At 32.3% G+C, this 25,569-nt stretch overlaps 1 protein-coding gene across 1 annotated transcript in view; it reads right to left on the reverse strand.

The window, feature by feature from the left end:
• LOC145288023 (transmembrane 9 superfamily member 2-like) overlaps positions 1-25,569 on the reverse strand; it is a 139,343-nt gene that overhangs the window by 95,897 nt on the left and 17,877 nt on the right. The window contains exon 2 of the mRNA XM_080136028.1: positions 463-530. Coding sequence (XP_079992154.1) covers positions 463-530 — 68 coding nt within the window. The remainder of the gene's footprint in view (positions 1-462; positions 531-25,569) is intronic.

Raw genomic sequence — 25,569 nt, forward strand, 5'->3', positions numbered from 1 at the left:
TCCAGAATTCAATCTAATTAAAAAAAAAAAAACAAATACAGAAAAATCTTTGATGTATTAGAAAATATCATATTCCAAAAGTCATATAAAGTGATCAAGTATTTTTTTAATATAGAAAAAAAAAAATTTCTTAAAGATTTTTAGTGATTATAAGAGTAAATGCAATCATTACAAGGTTGATTTTGATCTCAGTAGTTCGAATGGAGTTGTCTCCCTCTTATTTATTGAACATAACAGATGAAAACAATGTCTCACTTTGTCAAAAGTTTGATTTTCTTAGTTTAATTTAATTTAAACAAAGCATAGAATAAATTAGCAGCAGCTTACTAGAGTATCAGTATTGTTTGTAAACATGGTAACAGTATTTTCCCCCCACGTGATTTTTATAAGTTTGGAAGCATTGAAAAAAGTAAGCCATCATTTATGACGGTATGTGCACGGATATAAGTTTTCATCACTTACCTATGATATTCATAGGGAACCACAGTTTCTGGTGAATTTAATCGGTTGACAAATATTGGAATCTCAGACTGAAATTCAAAAAAAGAAAAATTCAAATTAGATTAAAAACAAATAAAAATAATGAATTTTTGATTACCGTTTACATATCTTCAAAAAGATAATAGTTTAAATAAAATTAGATAAAGACACCTGGTAACATTTTTTAAAATATTAAATTCTTAGGTTTTATTTTACATAAAATGATTGCAAACAACCATTTCAAAAAACAGCTTTATCAAAATCTTAATTGAAAAATGTAGCCACAAATACAGTTTTGTTATTTTGTTTTATGACATATCAAAACCTTTTTGGGTCATTTAATACTGACTCTAGACATTTTGATAAAAGTTTTAGGATTGAATTTCTGGTGCTTGTTAAAAGGTGACAGATCCATTGCTTTAAATGTCGTTTTAAGCCAAAAACAATATTACTTAATTGTCATGTCGAAAATAATAATATATCCAAATATTACGAAAGTTCATTGAGTAGAAAGTTATTTATAGTTAAAAGTAATTTTAACGGAAAATTGAGGAAAATTGGATTTTTCATAGATGTCTGAAGATTTCAAACACAGGTTATATAACTCGGAAGGCATATTTTAGATTACATTGTAATGGTGTCGAACTTGTGTACCCTATATCTATAGTTTTTTTTACTATAACACAATAGCAGTTTTACTTAATGAGTTTTCGGAATTTTTGGATATATTACTATTTGACAAGTATTTTTGTGTTTGCTTCAAATGACATATTTAAAGAAATCGATCTGTTACCTCTCTCAACAAGCTGCAAATTTCTTACTACCTGCCAGTCTATAATAAAGAGCAATGTATTTGTGTGTGTCTAAACACATACACACAGCTGCAAAAATCATAGCTACTAAGCACTATAGTGAGTAATGTGGGCTATATTTAGTTTAACAACTTTATGCAAAAGGGTTAGATGCATCCTTGACGATAAATGTACTCATATATCTAAAAAACTACTGTACAGATCTTTATGAAATTTAAAATATAGAGAGTAGACATTATAGAGAGTATAAGTAAGGAGTTATGTTTGATTTATTTTTGAAGGGAGCAAAGAGGACAGAATCACCAATTGATCTTAAAAAAAAAAAAAATGTCCAAATTTTTATGAAATTTAGCACAGATTGCAAACAAAAGTTGCTACTTAATAAAAATTTTAATAAACTGCTTATGTGATGTTATCTACACTCCAAAACCCTGCTAATTATACAAGAAAGATTAGCGCTTCTACAGAATTGGGACGAGATTTTGTAATTGATAAATGGAGTTATCAAATAAAAAAACAATGGTTTAAACTGATTTTTTTGTCAATTCTAATAAGTTACAATGGTAGCTTCCAAATTATGCAGTCGAAATCACCCGAATATTACTGATTAAAAAAACAATCGTGCTAGCAGGTGAAAAATTGCTGTCATCTTAAATCAAAATGGAAAATTACCTCGCTTTTGAACTCTGTGTCTTATGATCGTTTTCATTTTCTTTAATAATTTTCTACCGATCAATTAGCATAATTTTTGGATATAATCATCTTAAAAATACGAGAAATACGTATGTACCATTATTTTCATGTGAAATTCAGTATTACGATTTCCAAAATTTTGTCCCAATAGTGTAGAAGCGCTGAAAGATTTGTTAAAGAAAAACAAGATATATACTTCAACTATAGTTTGAAATTGATTTTATAAAACGGTTAAAAGCAGATTTTCATCTCATGATCTCTAAAAACAGATTTTAATGTTTATAATTTTCACTTTGCCCTGACATTTCTCTATTGTTTTCTTTGTAATCTTGTTGCATCTCACAGACTCACATCCACACACAACAAATGACTTCTACCAAATGCATTAAAATTTAATTTTCTACCAAGCTATATACTTTTTACATTCTAAAATTGTTTCAATTTTTAGTTCCAAATTAAAAATTCATTCAAAATTCTTTCAGCACAAAAAAACAATGGGCATTTGGCTCTGTTAGTTGATTGACACCATTTTTTTTTGTATGTATGTACTTCAATAACTTAACGATCCTTAACAAATGCAGAGATGATAAATCTTACAATTAGTTTCCACTCTTTAAATGTATATGAACTGGTAGAAAATGAAATTTTAATGAGTTTGGTGAAAGTTATTAGTTATATTTTTTTGGGGGGAGGCGGGGGTTCAGCTGTTAAGTATACTTCAAAATTACGTTTTCTTGAAGAAATATTGTTGTAATATAACTGCAGTCAATCAACTAGAGAAATGCTGCCCGTTTCATTGAAACGGGCTACAACATAGCAGTTTCATATCTTGGTTCAAATGTCATTAAAATAATTTTGCTACTCTGATTGGTGTTTTATTAGCAATACACATGGACGATAAAATGCTTTGGATAATCACTTATCAAGGAGCTTCTACTAAAATAATATTTTATAAACCAAAGCACAAAGTCCTCAAAATATCACCATTTTGTTTGGAAATGAATATACTTTCAGATGAATTAATAAATAATAATAATGTACATTATATAATTTTTAGAGTTTTAAGCAAAAATAGTGATAAAAATCTGAACATCATTTTCCTCTTGTAGTAAGCTAGCAATTTAAAGTCATGATACCCAGAAAAAAATCAGTTTGAGTGTAGACTGTCTTGTAGTATTGTAGTATTAGTAATAGCATCATCATCAGCAGCAGTGCTCAGTAGGGTCTGTCAAACGATTGTGAAAAATGGACCGCATGTTTCCATGATGTCAGATTTGTGTTAACTAAACAAACTATGGAAAAGCAGAAGCGACTTAATAATTTTTTAAAATCTTTGTTTATCTTCTTCAAACTGCAATTAATAATTAATCTTTGTTATAATTTGGTTAGGTTTTAATACTTACATAGTTTAATGATTAATAATATTATAAACATTTGTATATTGAATATGAAATACGGTTTTACTGAATGTTCATTTGGTGACCTACGGGCTTCCATATTTTGTTCAGTAAAAAGAGACAAAATATGAGGGGGGGGGGCCTACATAATGCATAATATTTGTGCAATAATATTTTCAAACTGGTTTTTAATCTGGCGATAAAATAGCTTACAAGAGTCATGTTTATATTAAAACTTAATATTTAAAAAAAATTTAAACACAATTAAAAATCTATGTTGTAACGGAACATTTTGAAATAATGTAATTTTAATTGTTTTAATCTTTTAAAAATTAATTAATTTTTAGGAAGTTTCTTTTTCTTGGAAGTCCAACTGATTATAGTATATATTAATTTGGCATCAATTGAAATGAATGGCTCTCGTCTTCAGGAGGCCTCAAGTTTTGACAAGCTTCTGGGCTTGACCATTACTCCTGATCTGAAATGGAACTCGTATATCAAATCTGTTGCCAAGGCCGCTGGAAAAATGGTGGGATCTTTCTATCGATCCAGTAGATATCTCACTGCTGATGCAATTCTCTATTTATATAAGAGCCAGGTACGTCCAAGGATGGAATACTGTTGCCACATCTGGGCAGGAGCTGCTAGAAAGGACTTGTCCTGCCTTGATAGAGTTCAAAATAGACTTCGTAGCCTCGTAGGAGATGTCCTTTTCTCTTCCTTGCAACCTCTATCTCACAGAAGAGATGTTGCGAGTTTGTCTCTGATGTATCGTTATTTTCATAGAAAGTGTTCGACTGAGCTTCAATCTATGGTCCCCCCTCGCAAAACTTTCACAAGAAATACTCGTCTAGCTGTAAACACTATCAATAATTCCCCCCACTCTTTATCTGTGCCTAAACCTAAACGTAGATTCCATGAACAAAGCTTTTTTATTAGAACTGCACGCCTGCTGAATTGTCTTCCGTTTTCCTGCTTTCCGGCTGACTATAATATGGTTGTCTTCAAGTCTAATGTAAATAAGTTCTTGATGAGCCGTTCCATATAAGTTATCAAATTTAACAAATTTTCATTACTAATGATTATTATATTGTCCAATTTCTACTGTACACTCTTTAACCCTTATCCTCGAGTGGCCTATTGGCCTTGATAATGTGGTGATACCTATGAAAAAAAAAAAAAAAGAAAAAGTCCAATGTGAACAAGTTCTAATTGAATCGTCCCCCTAAGTAATCCAAGTTACAAAATTCCCACTGTTTACTATGCTAAAATCACAATGACTAATGTATACCTATTAACCCTTATCCTTGAGTGGCCTCTGGGCCTTGATAAGTGGTGACACCCATGTAAAAAAAAAAAAAAAAAACACTATTTAAAAAAAAACATAATATTCAATTTATATCATTTTTTTAATTGCAACATCAAGTTTTTGTTCATTACATGTATTTAAATTTTTAAAAAATAAATGTTTTACTTATTTGAACTCTTCTGTTTCATAATAAATAGAAATGTCGATAGATTTCAATATATTTTGTTCAAATTTCAAAAAAATAGGGGAGGGGCACGCACTAAAAAAAATATTTTCTCTCGTATATTTTATGGAAACTGCATTTTTTATATCATTTCATTCTAAAATGGATAAGTGAAAATTTCACAAAAATCTGATCATTAGTTGATTTTTGCTAGATTTATTAAACACAAGTATGTTTTTACGTTCAAAATGCTTATTACATGGGAACGTTATTTTAAAGCGCCAATTATGTAAACACTATTTTCGTCTCGCAATTTCATTATTTTCGTACAATGAAAAAATTTTTTTAAAATTATTACTAGTTTATTTTGCCCTTCTTTTAAAAAGGTACAAAAGTTATATTGATAATATAAATTTATAATAAAGTTACATCGTTTTACATATGGGGGGGGTAATTCTGTGGTGACTTTTGGAGGTGCCTAGAGCTGAGTAAGAAATATAAACGGGAGAAAAAAAAACAATGTAATTAAAAATAAAATCATTCAAAATTTGTGAACAATTTGTCAGCTTTAGCAAAAAGTTTTTTTTTATATTTAAATAGGTGGGTAAAAAATACTTGATAATTTTCCAAATGATCACGTTTTCTGTTAGGGTGACATCACTTGTTTTAAATAACATTTTTGTCTGTCATAATTCTTGTAAAGTTTCACAATGTGTGTCAAACGCCCTATAAAAAAAAAAAAGCTCCCTTAATCATACATTTAACCCTAGGTATGAAAACCTTATTTAGCCCTAAGAACAACGCTAAGTTCAAGTGGCAAGCTCCCAACCAAACAAAATTTCTCAATAACCTACATATAAGCGCAAAAAAAAAAAATCTTTCCTAAAAGAAAAGTGCACATGATTTATCTTCCATAAAAAATGAATTGGTCAACTGTCCTAAAACGCTAAAATGGTCTCAAAATCGTGAATTATTTTACATTAAATTTATGTGAAATTAACCTCTACTCTAAATTTTCAATTTGTTTTTGTTTTGTTTCTATCAAGTCTTCAGGATGTTCACACATAATTTCCCTTAGCCCTATCATTAACCTAAAGTCAGTAGCAACCTCCCCACCTCATAATTGCACAAAGACCCTCTTGAAACCAAACATAATCGCCTTTTAGAAAAAAAAAAAAAAAAAAAAAAGACACCCAAAATTTCTCTCTAAAATGGGTTAACTGCCCTAAAATGCTGGAATGGCTCAAAATAGGGAATCATTTTACATTAAGTTCTAAAATAATTTTTGTTTATCTTTCATTAAAGTTTTTCAAGATGTTCACACAAAGGTAGAATCTTTTTTTGGAGAGGTGGTCAAATGGGTAGGGGGTAACGAAAGGTATTAATCTACAATAATACCAAGAAATATTGCAATATATTGATTTGCAAACAGTCCTAGATTTAGATTTCAGTTTTTTGTATATAAAATGCATTACAATTCAGCTTTAACTTCTTTTCTGTTAGTGGATACATGACATTTTTAAGGAATTGCAGTATATTTATGTGTATTTATTGCAGATTATTTGGAAACCATTTATTTCTGAAGATTTTTAGTAGTATATTTTGATTCCTGAACAAAAATATCATTTATCATTTTGTGTTTTAACAAAGATATAAAATATTTACTGAAAAAGTAATGCAAAAAATGTGACAAAATGCATATGATATTAAAGAGGGGAAAATATCCAAACGTGCAAGTCATAATTTCCTTAATTTTAATCGGATTTTAAAAGATTTTTGGATTTTATCAAGCTCTTTCTATGTATGCCATTATTGAAATATGGCAAGCCATTTCAATTTTTTGCTGTGTATTGCTATATGAGGGGGGCATTCCAAAAGTAAAGTCCCCTATTTTTTTTAACACAAAAAAGTTGAAGGGCTACAAAGACGGGAGTGGTAACATTAAAACAAGCGACCTCTTGGGCTCCAGAATTTATTTTTCTACATAGTCAATATTCTCAACACACTTTTGCCAGGAATTCAATAAGGTATCCCTGCTTCTGACACACGTCTATGATAAAGGTTGCACTCTTAGAGTCTCACGCCATCAATATCTGCAACAGAGAGATGAAACTTTCAGGTCATCAATACATTACTTCAGCTATCATGTAACAATACAATTTGCAATCCCTGTGATCTATTTGGGCAGTATAAAAAATAGGAGACATTACTTTTGGAATTGGAATGCCCTTCATATAAACATTTTATGTAGATCCATTCCTCTGCAATAAACCAAATGGTTTTACAGTGTAAAAATTTAAATATAGATGCGATTGTTCTGTAACAAATTGCATATGCATAAAAATATTTTGCCAGTTCTTTTAACACTAATAAATTAATTTTATAATCACTCAGGTATTTTTTTTCATTGTACTGTTAATTTCATTCTATTTGTGTGCCGTTTATAACATGGAATCCGAATCATGTATTAAAATGTTACATCAATGATCAAAATCATCAATGACTGCACAAATTAAATGTTTAAACTACTTAAAGGTCAAACCAGTTCTATTACCTTAGTGTTGAGAGTTATTGTTCATTCTCTTTTTTTTTTATTTGCTTGCAAGTCCTAAATACAAACTACAAACAAGAATTTGGTGTACATAATTTATAAATCTAAGTAGTCATCTATAACTTTTATAGATAAGGTCTAACAGTAATATTTTCTAAGTATTATGTTTTAAACTATTTGTTTTTTATTCAAAATGTATACTTTTTTGAAGCCACCTTCTTAGCTTGCACTGGAGTTTTTATTTTACTTTTCTCTCCTCGTCATGCACTAGTTAACAAAATGTATTTAGTGAATATACGACATCGAAAGGAACCACAGTGAAAAGTATGTCAGTTTATCAGAATTCAAACACATCCTAAATGTTTCAAATGCTTTTCATCAACTAAATAATGAAATTGTCAGATTACAAAATCGCAATGGAAACTGTAATAAACAATAAACTAGGAAACATGACATGATGAGTTCAAATCCTATTCAAACACGTATGTGTCAATAATACAGTTGAGATCCAATAAACTAAGTTCAATGGCGCTTTTATCTTGGGGGGGGGGGGGAAGTATCCTATTTTTGCACAACTCCTGGCTAGAGGCATATAGAAAACCGATTAAAAGAAAAAGAGTTTATGAATTATAGACTAGCAGAAATACCAGGTGTTACCTGGGAATCAATGATGAATTAAATTCTCTTGTATTTAACATTGAGCCCTATATCAAACTCTTGACACAAACCATCCTCATGTATAATTTTCGATCTTCACATAACATACATCATTCAACTGACAATTTAGCCACTTTATTAACTCATATTTGCAATTGGTTGATGCGTAAAATACCAACTTGTGTTCAACTAGTTGTAGACAATGTGTGTTGCAATATTAAATGAGTCAATTAGGCAAACCAAGAACGAGAAAATATTAATTTCTTCAAAAATGTCATTCATTTATACCTAGGTGCATCTCAATATATGAAATATATATGGCATAATCATGTTGACATACCGGTTCTTATTAGATCAATAAAGTTAAGCAACATTAAGCCTGGTTACTAAAAAATGGGTGACTGTTTGAGAATACCAGGCACTGTATGTAGGAGGATGTTGATACCTACACGCAAGAATTGCAAAAACATAATGTCATCATCTTTCCTCATCGGGATATACACACAAGTGGGAACCACTTGTGAATTTCATGCTCCAAGGAAACTTCCTCCTTCAAAAGAAGCAGGTTCAATCCACCTAGATTGGATGCAATTTCAATACAGTACAGTATTTACCCAATGTTTTCTAGGAGATTTTTTGACTTCAATTTTGTTTCACTGTTTTTCTTTTAAATATAATCTGAAAAGTTTTAATTCAGTATTACATAGTCAAAAGGTATAAGGTCCTATAAACCAAAATTTATAAAATCCTAGAATTTAAAAATTTTCAACTTGCTTCTTATTTTTAAGTTTTTCAGTATTAAGACTGTCTTGATTCTTCAGAGATTAAAATCTCCAACTGCAAGGTTTTAAAAAAAAGGGAACAAAATGAAAGTAAAAAGACTCCTTAGGTTGATAAAAAGAATGAAGCCATTTTTATTTTTTCTCAGTCACAAAATTTTCAGTTAATTAAATTAATCATTTGTTGTATATTGGAACTTGTGTATTTTATTTAAATTTATTAGTTTTGTAAAATGGGGGACCTTTCTAACAAAATATACATTTAGAATTGCATTAAATTTCATAAAATAATTATGTCAAATCAGGTGCTAATTTTAAAATTAGGGGGAGATAATCGAAAAAGTAGTTTAAGTGTAAAGAAAGTTGCTTCTTGTAAATCAACTTTCTAAAAACACACATAATGCATGTGTGTGTGGGGGGTGTACAAAGTAAGACTGACTTTTATGAAGTTTATTTCTGTAAGTAAACTAAATCTATAATATAAAGCTGAATGTCTGTGTGTGTATGTGTGTGTGTGTCTGGTCACGAATAGGCTCCTATATGGTTGACTATTTTAAAAAACTGATTGCATATAATGATAGAAGATGTATCGAGACACAGGAATGGGTATGTTTGATCTGGTAGAACAGTGGTCATTAAAATTGTGGAGTCTGCGTTCGTGCCTGGTCCACAAGGTACGGAAATAAAAAATTTAAAAATTAAAAAAAAAAAAAACGTTTACAAGTGTTTTTGATATAGATGTACATAAGAATACTTTGATAAGTATGCTTTAACTTAAATAGGGATGGTATAATAAAATTGTGGGGTCTGCGTTCGCATCTGGCCTCCATAGAATGGAAATAGGCACAAACTTTAATAAAGATTTTTCATATCTATCTGCGTAAGTATACTTTGATAATTATGTTTCAGTTTGAAGAAATATGGTATAATAAAATTATGGGGTATTCGTTTGCGCCTGACCTCCATAGAATTGAAATATGTCACAAAGTTTAACAAGGTTTTTAATATAGATCCACAGAATATTGTGATAAGTGTTTCAGTGTGAACAGGTATGGTATAATAAATTATGGGGTTTATCTATTTTATTTTTACTTTCATCATATTTTTCTTTGGTTTTGATACCCCCAAATTTGAAGCTATCTCATTACAACCCTTCCTTTTCATAACCTATCATACTTTCATAAATCAGAGTCCATTTTCTATAGGCTGTTTTTGGACCCAATCAACAACGGGTACTTTTGCTAGTAATAATATAAACTAATTTTAAGTTAACATTCTAATTTTAAGGAAATAATATTATCTATATAGCCATAGCAAATAGCTCAAAATGTCTGCATTTTGTAATGAAAACAATTTCCACTAGAAGTGAAAAGGTTTTATGATCATCACTAAATGCCCCAGCCCAACCCTCATCTGACACCCTACTTGACAGACCACTTCTGAAAATTAAGGTTACTGAAGGGCATGTACCCCCTCCCCCATATATATATTTATATCAAATATTACATTCTTCTAGTATTTGTGTATAGGTATAAGTTTTTATTTCTAAAATAAAAATTCTTGGTTCTTATTGAGAATTAGACTTAATTTAAAAGAAAAGAAAAAAAAAGAAAAAAGCGAAAATACAGACAAATCTTTATGATGTACACAGAACGAAGATGTCATATTCCAAAAATCACATAAATTGATTAAGTTTTTTTTAACTAAGATAATCAAATTTTATAACAAGCGAACTGAGAAGAGTCATATTGTTTTAGAGTGTGTTAAAATTCAAGAGTGACAACTCAATTCTACTACAGAGATTTTGTCTGTATTCAAAATTATTAAATGCTTAATAAAAAAAAACTTGAGCAATTTACATTATTTTTAGAATATGGCACCTTCGTTACAGGAGTACATACATCATAAACATTTGTAGTTTTTTTTTTTTTTTTTTTTTTAATTAAGTCAAATTCTAAATAAGAATCAAATTCTTTCTTGCCACCATGTAAACATATTGCAGAGAGGACGAGTTTCATAGTTATAAAATAATACTAACATTTAAATGTTACTTAAATTTATTAAAGAGACCTACAATTAACATTTACACCTAAGTAAAACATTTTCTAAAACTATTTATATAGAGTTAAGAGGTGGGAGCACAAGTTTTTTGTTTTTTTTTTTTTTTTTATTCTTTGATTTTCTCAATACCTATGCATAGGTTCAACTTATAATTTTCTTTTTGGTTTCATCGAAACAAGAAAGCTTACATCAATTATCATGCTAATTTAAATTCTGAATTCAAAACTATTTATTTTCGTAATAAATACTAATACTACACATCTAGACAAGTTTAGATTTAAAGCTTGCAAAATGCATACCAGATTGTCCACAATGAATCTATGGTGTAACAATTAACCACATTGGTTAACAACCTGTTCCAAGTGACAGTCTTCTGGGGGTTGAAGGTTAAATCTTTACCACAGGCAAGAGTAACAAATAAACACTTCTACCCAATCATGGCTGATGGCACGAGAACAATCTACCTTTGTGGATTAAACAAATGGTCTGATTTGAAAATTTTTAAACATGTTCTGAGTTGAATTAGGAGGTCCATAAGTTCAAAACAGATGTCAGAGATTATATCAGCAAAAAAATTGTAAAGATAAAAAACAAAATGAGAACAGTTTATAGCCTAGGTGCCTGGCGTTGCCTGGGTGTTTGGAGGTGTGTGTGTTGAGCAAAAAAAACAAAAAAGTGGTAGTAGGTAAGCAGGCTCAAACATGTGACATGATGGCGGAAAAGAAAGTGAAAGAAAATCTGACGTCTTACTGCTACTCCATGATGTGACCAGAAGTTCGAAATGTTAAAATTAGGCAAAGTCAATCCAACTGATATGATGATTTGCAAAAATAGCTTGCAAAAATCGACCCCCTCCGTGTAGAAAACTGCTCAGTTATGGATGAAGAAATTAATGTTTTTGGCCAATTTTTCGATATTTGTTGTCCGAGATGTCGAGCTTCAAAATGATACCAATTTCATGAAAATCCATCATTTCTGTTGAAAGTTTTAGGCAGACAAACAAACAAACATACATTTAAACAGACAGGTGAGATTTATATTATAGATTTCTCTTAGTCTCTGTTCAACTTTTTCTCAAAAACTACTGGATTGATCTTGCTTAAATTTTATATGGACCTTTGTTATAAGGTTACATCATAATACTTAGAAAACTAAGTATTATATGTGTTAGATGCAGTTGGGGACCAATATGGATGATTCATTACAATACCACTTGGCATAAAGCACTCATTCTCAACAGGCTATAACTTTTGCCCGTTTTTGTAACAAGCAAAAAAAGTCGAGTAATCTCAATAATTGAAATTGATTGAAATAATATTTTTAACAGAGAGAATAATTGTTATTTTCATGTCTGTTAAATGCATTTAGAGATCAAGCAATCTAGTGAAATCTGATCCCTTTGATTGTCAGTTAAGATAATGATATAAAAAAAAATGCTAATGAGAAAACGGTTCTTGTTGGTTTTAAGCAAGTTTAAAGCACAAACAAGCAACAATCTTACAACACAGAAACTATGCTACGTTAGTTTTATGAACAAGATAATTTTAAATAATCAATTACCAAGTTAATAATAACTGATCCAAAGCGATTCAGGTTTATAAAAAATATTTTGAAATTAAAAGGTTAACAAAACAAATGATAATGAAAAGGTATCTATTTTATGAGTCAACTTTTTATTTTCTGCCCAAAAAATGTGATACGTCACTTGGTTTAACAAAACTGAAGAGAGTGTGTGAAAAAAAGACAAGGAAGAAAAAAAGACAAAGAGAAAGGAAAAGAAAAAAGAAAAGAAAAAGTGACTGTTCTTATTCTACATTCTTGCCCCACAAAATGTATGTATTGCAACATTGTAGGAGAAATCAATAACTCTTGTTTAGTTTTCACCTTTGGATACAATTATCAGTTTTAAATTGTGTGTCCCTAGTTACTTGTCATTGCATGAGGACAAAGACATAAGGTCGGTTTTTAATGTGGGTGGGGTTGGGAGGCTCATTTTAGTCAGCATTCTGGATTGGGACAAACAATTGATCTAGAGTGATTTCTCCTCTTCTGAGAAAGGCCAGAACAGATAGTAGCCGGAATTATTTATTTGCTAAAAGAGTAATGATATAATTTTAACAGTACATCATTTGTAGACATTTATGCTGACGACACTACCATTTATGGTACCACATCTAAGACAGTAAACGAGCAAGTTCTCTCCAATTCTCTCTCCTCTGATCTTGAGCACGTAGTACAATGGGGAAAGGAGTGGCTGGTTACTTTTAATGCATCTAAAACCAAGCTTCTCTCTTTACATCATCAACATTCTAATCCACATTTGTCATCAATTGAAATGAATGGCTCTCGTCTTCAGGAGGCCTCAAGTTTTGACAAGCTTCTGGGCTTGACCATTACTCCTGATCTTAAATGGAACACGTATATCAAATCTGTTGCCAAGGCCGCTGGAAAAATGGTGGGATCTTTCTATCGATCCAGTAGATATCTCACTGCTGATGCTATTCTCTATCTATATAAGAGCCAGGTACGTCCAAGGATGGAATACTGTTGCCACATCTGGGCAGGAGCTGCTAGAAAGAACTTGTCCTGCCTTGATAGAGTTCAAAATAGACTTCGTAGCCTCGTAGGAGATGTCCTTTTCTCCTCCTTGCAACCTCTATCTCACAGAAGAGATGTTGCGAGTTTGTCTCTGATGTATCGTTATTTTCATGGAAAGTGTTCAACTGAGCTTCAATCTATGGTCCCCCCTCGCCAAACTTTCACAAGAAACACTCGTCTAGCTGTAAACACTATCAATAATTTCCCCCACTCTTTATCTGTGCCTAAACCTAAACGTAGATTCCATGAACAAAGCTTCTTTCTTAGAACTGCACGCCTGTGGAATTGTCTTCCGTTTTCCTGCTTTCCGGCTGACTACAATATGGTTTTGTTCAAGTCTAAAGTAAATAAGTTCTTGATGAGCCGTTCCATATAAGTTATTAAATTTACCAAATTTTCATTACTAATGATTACTATATTGACCAACTTCTACTGTACACTCTTTAACCCTTATCCTTGAGTGGCCTCTGGGCCTTGATAATGTGGTGATGCCTTTGTAAAAAAAAAAAAAAAAAAAAAAAAAAACAGACATAAAGCTTTTAAAAGAATAGCAGCAGGAGGAGAGGGAAATTTCATCCTCTGACTATCCTCTTCTTAACTAGATGCATTCCAACTCATTTGTTCAAGCACTGTTTCTTTCTCTTTCACCATCACATTCATTTTAGCAGTTACCATACTACCACATTTACTCTATGACAATATCCTACTTAAAATATCACTAATGGTTTGAACTTTGTTTTTATATGTATACTAGCAGGGCAACCTCATGCAGGCAGTTTAAAATGATTGCAAGAGTTAAGAGTAAGACTTTGATGGAGTGGATGAAAGTCCTTAAGTCAATAGATGTAGGACAATTAAGGTGACAGGTTCAGTTAACAAGGAAAGACCAAGCAAAGCACAAGCTAGGAATTTATAACCACTTTTTGTTGAATTACATAAGATGTAATCTATCACAGATAATTTTAACCTTAAGCTGATGCTTGAAGAATGAAATCAGATCAAGATTAGAAAAAAAAACAAAAAAACTCAACTTCTCAAAATTGCCTCACCACCATTCTAGCTTTGGTTAGAATCACAAACACCATTCTTCTCTATTCCATAATGGACCAACCTTGTCAATAAGCATTAACAACTTGGAAATGATACAAACCTCCATTTCATTGAGATATTTCCAGAACAGTTGAAGGCATCATGTTCAATCATTTCTTCCTCAGGGTTGTTGCATTGAGGACAATCAGATATGTCCTCTAAGCTTGAAATGTATTGTATGCTATTTAGGGGGAATGTGTTCTGCGCAACCACCAGGCTATAGCAAATCTGTGACCATCCCACCAGATCCAAGGTTGAATGCTTTCGATCATCCTAGTTGCTCCTCGAGCTGAACTCTTCACAAAATTAATTTCTAAACAGTGAAACGTAACTAGACAGAGTACACCTTCAGCACTCACCGAAAAACTGAGATTAACTCCTAAGTTTATGAAGGACTGAGAATGAGGTTGGGAAATGTAGGCTTGATCGCAAACTCCAATGCAGATTCTTGTCATAAGTTTGAATCAGGCAAAGCAGTCTCTTAGCATGTTAATTACTTCCCAGGTTGGGCAGCCCTCTCCCCTTTCACATAAATACAGACCTGTCTATGGAACCACGCTCTTCCTTTTCCAAAGAAGCTTGAACAAAAACTTTGGAAATCAATTACATAGCTGTAGGTAGAGAAACTACAGCAAGTTCGTAAAAGATGAGAAGATGTACATGGTGTACATTTCAACTTTACTCTTTAGGGAAAGTTTCATTTGAAGCCATGTCTTAACTGACACTTGAGCATTTGATTGCACTTCCGACCAAGCTAGAGATCTGGACCAAATCATGTGATGAGGATTCAAACCAAGCTATTCATTCAGCAGAAATGGGGAAGAAATGAAGCATTAGGAACCTTACTGCAAACCAATTGACTGGCTGCAGTTGATTTGGACCCGCATAACTGTTTCGTAACGAGCAAGCATCTTTATCACTGCCTCAATATTGTCAAGGCATGACACAAAGACAGTGATATCATCAATTGATGCATAAATCTTGGCTAACACTCTTCCTCATCACTTCGCTTGCAAGACAAGAACATAGAGTAAGAGTGGCAGCAAACAACCCTGACACATTTTCCCAGAGACAACAACTCCGAACACTTTACATTCAACTGAAGAGTCACTTTGGATCTGAAGAAAAAATTTAAATTACCTTTGTCTAAAAATTTTTTTCTTTCTGGCCCAAGGACAGAGGATACATTCTCATCTTTGCCTGAGAGGCTTTAATACAATGTGTTTTGTCATTATAAATTAATATTCATGTACATAGGTGGCAAGTAACAATTTTCAAGTGATATAAATTCTTTAGGAGCATTCATGCACCTCTATGTAAGTCCAGTCTTAAGATTTAAGTAGAACTAGACCAGTGGTCACTAATCAGTGCTCCATGGAGCAGTGGTAATTCGCAGAAAAATTGGGACCTCATTTCAATTTTTATCGAACTTCATATTAAAAAATGACAAGTAATAAAGACCTTAGATAATTTTGAAACAAGCATGAGTACACAAATGTGACATCATCCAGTCATAGTATCATATAACATGACTAGAAAGGTCATATTTAATATTTAATACTGAATAGTTCCTTACTATTAATGTTGTTAACTATTTACTGAATGGTTTACTAATTTAATTTTCTACACAAACATGTCCTAGCAACAGAGAAAGAAGGAATTTTAGCAGTGAAATTTGGATTACAACAATATTGCAAATGTTGCCACGGCTATCAAATTGCCCCTAGTGTACTGAAAAACACAAGAGACCACAGAATTATAAGTAAGCCTAAAATCAGAAGCAAGCACACATAGCTGAGGATGCTGCTGAATGTGATGGAATTTATTTTGAATCTATTGCTTTAGTTAAGAAATTCATTAATATGATTGGGTGTCTTCTTCAAAAATTCTGATTGAAACCTCCATGCAAAAAAAAAAAAAAAATAAATAAATAAAAATAAGATAAAATTAATAATTATATTTTCAAAGTAAAATTACTGAAATAAAATAGCCTACATTTTACTGTCCTCTGTCCATTATACCTTTTTAATTTTAGTGACTTCTTAACCACTTTTGCAAGTGTCTCTGACAAAATTTGAAAATATGAATTACAGCCATAGTTTTTTTATGTCATGATAGTTCAATCTTCTGTTTGTCAATATTGCCAATTTGTTTTCACTTTTCATGAATTTTATTATCTACAGCTTTATGATATAATGGATGTTATTTTTAGAGGTAGTGAACTTTAAATTAAAATAAATAAAAGAAAAATATTTTATTATACAAATATGTGGTTTATTCCAAAGATTAATTTTTGGCATTTATAATTATAATTAAATACGATTTTGGGCATATAGTTTGCGCGTACATAGCATAATCTAGAGGTCTAATTTTCACAAACTCCACGCATTAAATTAGGATGTATTTTGGCAATATCGTACTGAATATTGTCTTTCAAGTGGTCTATTGCATATGGTTTATCAGCGTAGACATGGGATTTTACATATCCCAATGAAAATAATCTGATGCTGTTAAATTTGCATGAATGCGGTAGTCAGTTGACAAGTCCATTTCATGAAATTATTTGTTCACCAAATGTTTGTCAGTAAATTGATTAATATCGCGTGTTGTATGTGCTGGAACCACATGATAAATTGCCAAACCAAGCTGAACTCAAAATAACTGATAGCTGATAAATCTATAAGTAAAGAAAGTAAATTTGTCGATTTAAAGTTCGCCACCTCTAAAAAAAAAAAAAAGCAAAAAATAAATAAAATTAGAAAGAACACCCAACACAATAAGTGATAAAATTGAACTTGGTGACTCATTTTTGTTGGAATGGAAATAAATGGAAAAGACGTACATTGTTACTTTAAGGTAAAACACCATCGACTTTCATACAACCATTTGCTGTTGTGTTTCCAGTTTACAGGTATACATATTTATGATATCATGATAGTGAAAAAATTAAATATGTCGAGACTTGAAACTCTTCAGTAATATGGAAATGTAATGCTCTCTCAACCATTTTACAGTTACACCCAAAAAAATTTCATCCCTTCTTTCAACATGGTCATACCATTGAAATCTTTTGTTCTGCACATGTCTCCATTAGAGAAAAAAGGCCACAAACTGATTTCAACCAAAATGCAACAAATATCACACTAAAAATATGTAAGCTAGATGAATAGCTGCAAAAGTTGGCCCTATTTCTAAACACTGACGGTGTAGTCAATGTGCTCAATTTGAATTGAATTCAACTTTGCACAATAAAAACACTATCTCTTTTTTTTATACAACCTATGTGTAATGCAGTTGGAGTTGTAAAGTTAACTAATTTGTATACTGCTTTTAAAAACGGACAGTTCATCAATTAACTACCTTTTTTTTTTTTTTTTTTTTAAATTCAATGACTTTTTATTTTACATAGGCATCACCACTTATCAAGGCCAAGAGGCCACTCGAGGATAAGGGTTAAAGAGAGTACAGTAGAAATTGGACAATATAGTAACCATTAGTAAATGGAAATTTGGTAAATTTGTTAACAAGTGGAACGGCTAATCAAGAACTTGTTTACATTAGACTTGAAGACAACCATATTGTAGTCAGCTGGAAAGCAGGAAAACGAAAGACAATTCCACAAGCATGCACTTCTAAGAAAGAAGCTTTGTTCATGGAATCTATGTTTAGGTTTAGGCACAGATAAAGAGTGGGGGGAATTATTGATAGTGTTTTTTTTTTTTTTTTTTTTTTTTTTTACAAAGGCATCACCACATTATCAAGGCCCAGAGGCCACTCAAGGATAAGGGTTAAAGAGTGTACAGTAGAAGTTGGTCAATATAGTAATCATTAGTAATGAAAATTTGGTAAATTTAATAACTTATATGGAACGGCTCATCAAGAACTTATTTACTTTAGACTTGAACAAAACCATATTGTAGTCAGCCGGAAAGCAGGAAAACGGAAGACAATTCCACAGGCGTGCAGTTCTAAGAAAGAAGCTTTGTTCATGGAATCTACGTTTAGGTTTAGGCACAGATAAAGAGTGGGGGAAATTATTGATAGTGTTTACAGCTAGACGAGTGTTTCTTGTGAAAGTTTGGCGAGGGGGGACCATAGATTGAAGCTCAGTTGAACACTTTCCATGAAAATAACGATACATCAGAGACAAACTCGCAACATCTCTTCTGTGAGATAGAGGTTGCAAGGAGGAGAAAAGGACATCTCCTACGAGGCTACGAAGTCTATTTTGAACTCTATCAAGGCAGGACAAGTTCTTTCTAGCAGCTCCTGCCCAGATGTGGCAACAGTATTCCATCCTTGGACGTACCTGGCTCTTATATAGATAGAGAATAGCATCAGCAGTGAGATATCTACTGGATCGATAGAAAGATCCCACCATTTTTCCAGCGGCCTTGGCAACAGATTTGATATACGTGTTCCATTTAAGATCAGGAGTAATGGTCAAGCCCAGAAGCTTGTCAAAACTTGAGGCCTCCTGAAGACGAGAGCCATTCATTTCAATTGATGACAAATGTGGATTAGAATGTTGATGATGTAAAGAGAGAAGCTTGGTTTTAGATGCATTAAAAGTAACCAGCCACTCCTTTCCCCATTGTACTACGTGCTCAAGATCAGAGGAGAGAGAATTGGAGAGAACTTGCTCGTTTACTGTCTTAGATGTGGTACCATAAATGGTAGTGTCGTCAGCATAAATGTCTACAAATGATGTAAGGATATGATTTGGAAGATCATTAATGTAGATCAGGAAAAGAGTTGGGCCCAGGATGGATCCCTGAGGGACACCGGCATTAATATTGTGAGCTTCTGATTTTTGCCCCTCAACTACTACTCTTATGAATCTATCAGAAAGAAATGATTTAATAATTGAGAAGACTTTTCCAGCTATACCATAGCTAGCGATCTTATGAAGTAAACCTTTATGCCATACCCTATCAAAGGCTTTAGATATGTCAAGAGCAATTGCCCTAGAAAGATTGCCACCGTCGAGAGATTTGCTAATCCTATGCGATATAACTGTAAGGACATCTGCTGTAGATCTAGCAGAACGGAAACCATATTGAGTGTCACTAAGAAGGTTATTTTTGTTGAGATGTTTGATTACTTCTGTATTTAATACAGATTCTAGCAACTTACTCATGACGCACAGGAGACTTATTGGCCTGTACTGAGAGGGGGATGAGCGATCACCTGAATTCTTAAATACAGGGCATACTGATGAGATTTTCCAGGGAGATGGGAAACTATTCTCCTTAAGACAACGTTTAAACAGTTTTGTAAGTATGGGCGCTAGTTCAGGTTGAAGTTTTTTGAGTACTATAATTGGAATACCATCAGGGCCAGTTGCTTTACTGGAATCAAGGTTTTTGATTAGTTTGGCAACATCACGTACAGATATACGTATATCACATAGCGTGTTTTCTGATACAAGAGGAAATATTGGGGGTTGGCGGTCTTGGTCGCAAAGGGTAGAATTAGCTGCAAAGTTCTTGACAAAGAGTTTGGCTTTGTCTGATGCTGACGAGATTACCTCAGATCCATTGATAATAGTTGGGATGGAGCACACGCTTCTGTTCAGGATTCTGTTTGCTATTTGCCAAAACTGGTGGGAACCAAGCCGCTGCTCAGCTACTTTGGACTTAACGTTTTCAGCTAAACGAGTGTTTCTTGTGAAAGTTTGGTGAGGAGGGACTGAAGCTCAGTCGAACACTTTCCATGAAAATAATGATACAGCAGAGACAAACTCGCAACATCTCTTCTGTAAGATAGAGGTTGCAGGGAAGAGAAAAGGACATCTCCTACGAGGCTACGAAGTCTATTTTGAACACTATCAAGGCAGAACAAGTCCTTTCTAGCAGCTCCTGCCCAGATGTGGCAACAGTATTCCATCCTTGGACGTACCTGGCTCTTATATAGATAGAGAATTGCATCAGAAGTGAGATATCTACTGGATTGATAGAAGGATCCCATCATTTTTCCAGCGGCCTTGGCAACAGATTTGATGTATGAGTTCCATTTGAGATCAGGAGTAAAAGTGAAGCCCAGACGCTTGTCAAAACTTGAGGCCTCCTCAAGACAAGAGCCATTCATTTCAATTGATGCCAGATGGGGATCAGAATGTTGATGATGTAAAGATAAAAGCTTGGTTTTTGATGCATTAAAAGTAACCAGCCACTCCTTTCCCCATTGTACCACGTGCTCAAGATCAGAGGAGAGAGAATCGAAGCGAACTTGGTCGTTTACTCTCTTAGATGTGCTACCATAAATGGTAGTGTCATCAGCATAAATGTCTACAAACGATGTAAGGATGTGATTTGGAAGATCATTAATGTAGATCAGGAAAAGAGTTGGGCCCAGGATGGACCCCTGAGGGACTACAACATTAATACTGTGAACTTTGGATTTTTGCCCATCAACTACTACTCTTATGAACCTATCAGAAAGAAATGATTTAATAATTGAGAAGACATTGCCAGCTATACCATAGCTAGAGATCTTGTGAAGTAAACCTTTATGCCATACCCTATCAAAGGTCTTAGATATGTCAAGAGCAATTGCCCTAGAAAGGTTGCCTCCGTTGAGAGATTCGCTAATCCTATGAGATAACTGTAAGCACATCTGCTGTAGATCTAGCAGAACGGAAACCATATTGTGTGTCACTAAGAAGGTTATTTTTGCCGAGATGGTTGATTACTTCTCTATTTAACACAGATTCCAGCAACTTACTCATGACGCACAGGAGAGTTCATGGCCTGTACTGAAAGGGGGATCAGCGATCACCTGAATTCTTAAATATAGGGCATACTGATGAGATTTTCCAGGGTGATGGGAAGCAATTCTCCTTAAGACAACGTGTAAACAGTTTTGTAAGTATGGCCACTAGTTCTGATTGAAGTTTTTTGAGTACTATAATTGAAAAGCTTATTTTCAACAAGTTACATTCTATTTCTAAATTGTAAGTTAACCCTCCCTACTACACATATGTACACATCATCTCTAGAACAAAATGATTTCTCCTTTCTTTGCAGTCATACTTAAAAAATCAACTTGCATCAAAATTCTTAAGGTGTTAATACTTATCTTTTTAATTTGTGTACAAAGTTACAAAATGTTTATGATTTCAGATTTGTGTTTTGAGTATTCTAATTATTGAACTTTGCAATTGGTTTTATTTACATAATTTCGCTGTAAATTTGTTATGTTTTAATGGGTGCATTTTTAACTAATAAAATAACCACTCATTATTACATGAATATGTTTAGTTTTCATTTTTAAGTTCATACTAGTAGTTCGCCAAATTTTAAATTATATATTTAGTAATGCATGAAGTGCAACAGATTGGCAACCACTGCATCAAGTGAACCATGACACATTGTGTCAATGTTAATATGCTGTACATTAGTACTCGGAACCAATTGCAAAGGTAGGTATTTAAAAAAAAGCATTTTTTGATAACTTGTAATAGCATTCATCCAGAATAGGTTGAGCTAGTTCCAAATTAGTTCACCATATCAAGGTGGCTCACCCATACCCATCAGTAGCCTGTTCTTCAGTATACTTTGGCCATTCGCAGTTCCAGTGATGAATTTATTAATAGCATTTATGAAACATGCATTAGATTTGAACAAATAATTATTTACAATTTTTTATTTAAAAAAAAAAGTTTTTTTTTACATGTTTCTGAATTTTTGTGATGAGGATTGATCATTTGTATTATTTGGACTACTGTTCTCATCTTGAGTGTTATTTTCACAACGTTTCGGTCAATGTAATCACTGGCCTTCAGCTATATCTTTCTGACGGACTTAAGAATCTGCACGGAATTTCAAATGAAACTTTTTATTTTAATTAAATAAAGGGTCCCATTCAAAATTCTGCACAGATTCTCGAGTCCGATAGAAAGATACACCTGAAGAAGGACAGAGGTTACATTGACCGAAACATTGTGAAAATGACAGTAGAAGTCCTAAATAATTCAGTTGTATTTTAAGTGTCGCATGCACTAAGAATTGAACCTTCAATCTCCAGAAGAGCGTAACTTAAAACTGAATTTTACCAAATATTTTATCCACTACACCATGGTTCCTTTTGAGCAGATTCGAGTTCAACATGATACACCTGAAGAAGATTGGAAGTTACATCAACCGAAACGTAAAAAAAAAAAAAAACTCACAATGAGAACAGTAATCCAAATAATACAAATTTTTGTACATGTTTAACATTCTGATGCCTTTGGCTTTATTATATGATACGGAAGTTAAATTTTGCGTGTGATTGAAGATACAAAAACAGAAAAATACTGTATTCAGCTTTTTTACACAAGGTTTTTGTATTTAATACACTCCTCCCTCCACTTCATCCCTCCTTCTATCTAATATATTCCTTGTGCAACCAACCAAGTCAGCAAAATTATCGATTTTAGTTTGATACAGATTTTGGCATAGATTGAATGGCCTCATCTTAAGACTGTGTTTTGGTTCTATTGTTGGTTTATTCTACATGGTTGACCATAGTGTGTAGACAGTTTACTTATGCCATTAAAATATATTTATATAAAAATTGTGAGCTAGAGGGAGATAGAGAAAGAAAATAGAGACCTATGTAACAGATTGTCACTAAAGAAAATGAAAAAAAAAAAAAATCAATGGCCAAAAATGACAATAGAAACTGGTTTTAAGTCTCCTCTAAAAATGAGAAGAGACAAAAAAAAAACATAAAAAGAAAATTGCTGGGATTTATTTCTAAATCAATAACGCATAAGTTTAGTTTAAAGTTGGCTTGTGTTTAATCTAGTCATGTAAATTATTTAAAGTAAAATGAGTTTCAATATTAATGCAGAACAATTCGTTTGTATGTAAACCTCATTTTAACAAAAATACAGAGTGGCATAAGTAACGCCTTGGGACTTATTGAGTTATGCGTTAAGTGGAACAGTAAACTCCTTAAATAATTGACTCACAACCTTGCCTTCCAGCTTGCCTATTTTATGAGTATACCAACATGCAGAAATTTAAATGTGTAACAAATATCTTGTTGTCCAACTCTCCATCTATATTGCCCCCTATAAACCTATCACAGGAGCTCATTACTCTCTAGTGACAATGTGTCTTCTTTGGATTGAAAAAATTTAGTTGCAACAGTGGCATAATTCAATAAACACCTTTTTTAGTTTTTACATAATTATGTGGTGTAGGAGGATTAATGTATGGCAGTAAATTAAGAAATTAACATGATGCATTAAAGTAATTAAAAAAAAAAATGATTAATACAAATCAATGATTTTACCCCCCCCCTCCCTAGGTGGGGGGTTCTTACTACACCTCCACACACCCAGGCAATGCCGAGTACCCCCGTTAGTCAAAACTAAAAGTCATTCAAGAATGCAGGTTAATGAGATGAATAGATTATCAACTGAATGACGATGAATACTATCAAAGGATTGAAAATAATGAATGAAATAAAATTTAATGACATCACCAGTAAAGAAAAAAAAAAAAGACTATAAAAAAGAGAAAGAGAATGATTACGTGAGAGACATGGACCATGGAATGATATAATATTAAAAATCTTGTGAGTTATAGTTATTGACTTTAAATATAATAAATAAGAATATCCGTAAACTATTTTTTTTTTATAAATATGTTGTTTTTTTTTTTACAGTATTTACATTTACTAATCTATCACATGTCATAATATTCTAAATAAATATGTTCAGATATTTTTTTTTTTTTTTTTTTTGAATATTTATTTACAGACATAAAAACATATAAAAACCGTTTATGAGGTAATTTTTTACTTTCTTTCCACCTTAACACTCACTTTTAAATTGAGGACTTAATAGGTTTTCGGTTATGCTGAAAACGAATATCACATTCAAATATGGGGCAGACAAGTAGTTTTCTGGATATTAAGACATGTTTTTTTTCAATGTATTACTAAGTAAATGTCATTGGCATTCGCCATTCTTAACATGGGGAGGAGGGGGTGTTTTGTAACACGCATGTGCATTACTGCTTGTTCAGGTAGGAAATAATCTGGCCTCCAGTTATAATATTGGATTACATTGGATAATAAATGTCTTAATATCCAGAAAACTACTTGTCTGCTTCAAATTTAATGTGATATTCGTTTTCAGCATACCCGAAAACCTACAAAAGTCCCCAATTTAACGGTGAATGTTGAGTTGAAGTTAAGTAAAAAAAGTAAATATATATATATATACACACACACACACACACACACATACATATATAAAACAAAAAATTCTTTATTCTATTTTAAGCCAATACTGAGGAAAAATAAACAAAAAAACTCAGAACTTTTTTTTCATCTGGGATAAGAAATTGGTTGGCACTCTACTTCTGGCAATTCCTTACTTAGCAATGGCTTGCATAACTGAATATGTGTAATTGCCTACATTACTAATTACGGCATTAAGTAGATAACACTGCTTTTTAATGCAAATTTAATTTGGCGGCTTAAGTGCCGAAAAATCTGTACCTGTGATGAAAAGAAAATATTGTATTCCAAAAATCACAAATTGATCCAAGCAATTTTATTTTTATAAATAAAATAATTTTTAAGTGATTAATGGTAATTCGTAGGCATTACAACAAAAATCTCAAACGTTAAGTTACCTCTATTTTTTTTTTAAATTCGTTTTCAAAATGTCCTTTAAAAAAACTCGCTCTTTGGTTAATCATAAAATTTGATTTTCTTGTTAAAAAATAAAACTACTTGAACAATTTAGATGACTTTTGGAATACAATATTTTCTTTCTATCATGGGTACACGCACCATACAGATTTTTCTTTCTTTTTTTTTTTGTTTTAATATAAGGGGGATACTACAAGCACCAATTTTTTTTTTTTTTTTTTTTTTTTTAATCAAATCCAAGAAGTAACAATAATCAAAACGATGAAGGCCTGATAGCTAAAAAATTATGTCATGCATAGTAGGCAAAACAAGTGAGATCTGTCA

This window comes from Euprymna scolopes, chromosome 11 (assembly GCF_053919585.1).
Source record: "Euprymna scolopes isolate OS-2025 chromosome 11, ASM5391958v1, whole genome shotgun sequence".
NCBI lineage: Eukaryota > Metazoa > Mollusca > Cephalopoda > Sepiida > Sepiolidae > Euprymna > Euprymna scolopes.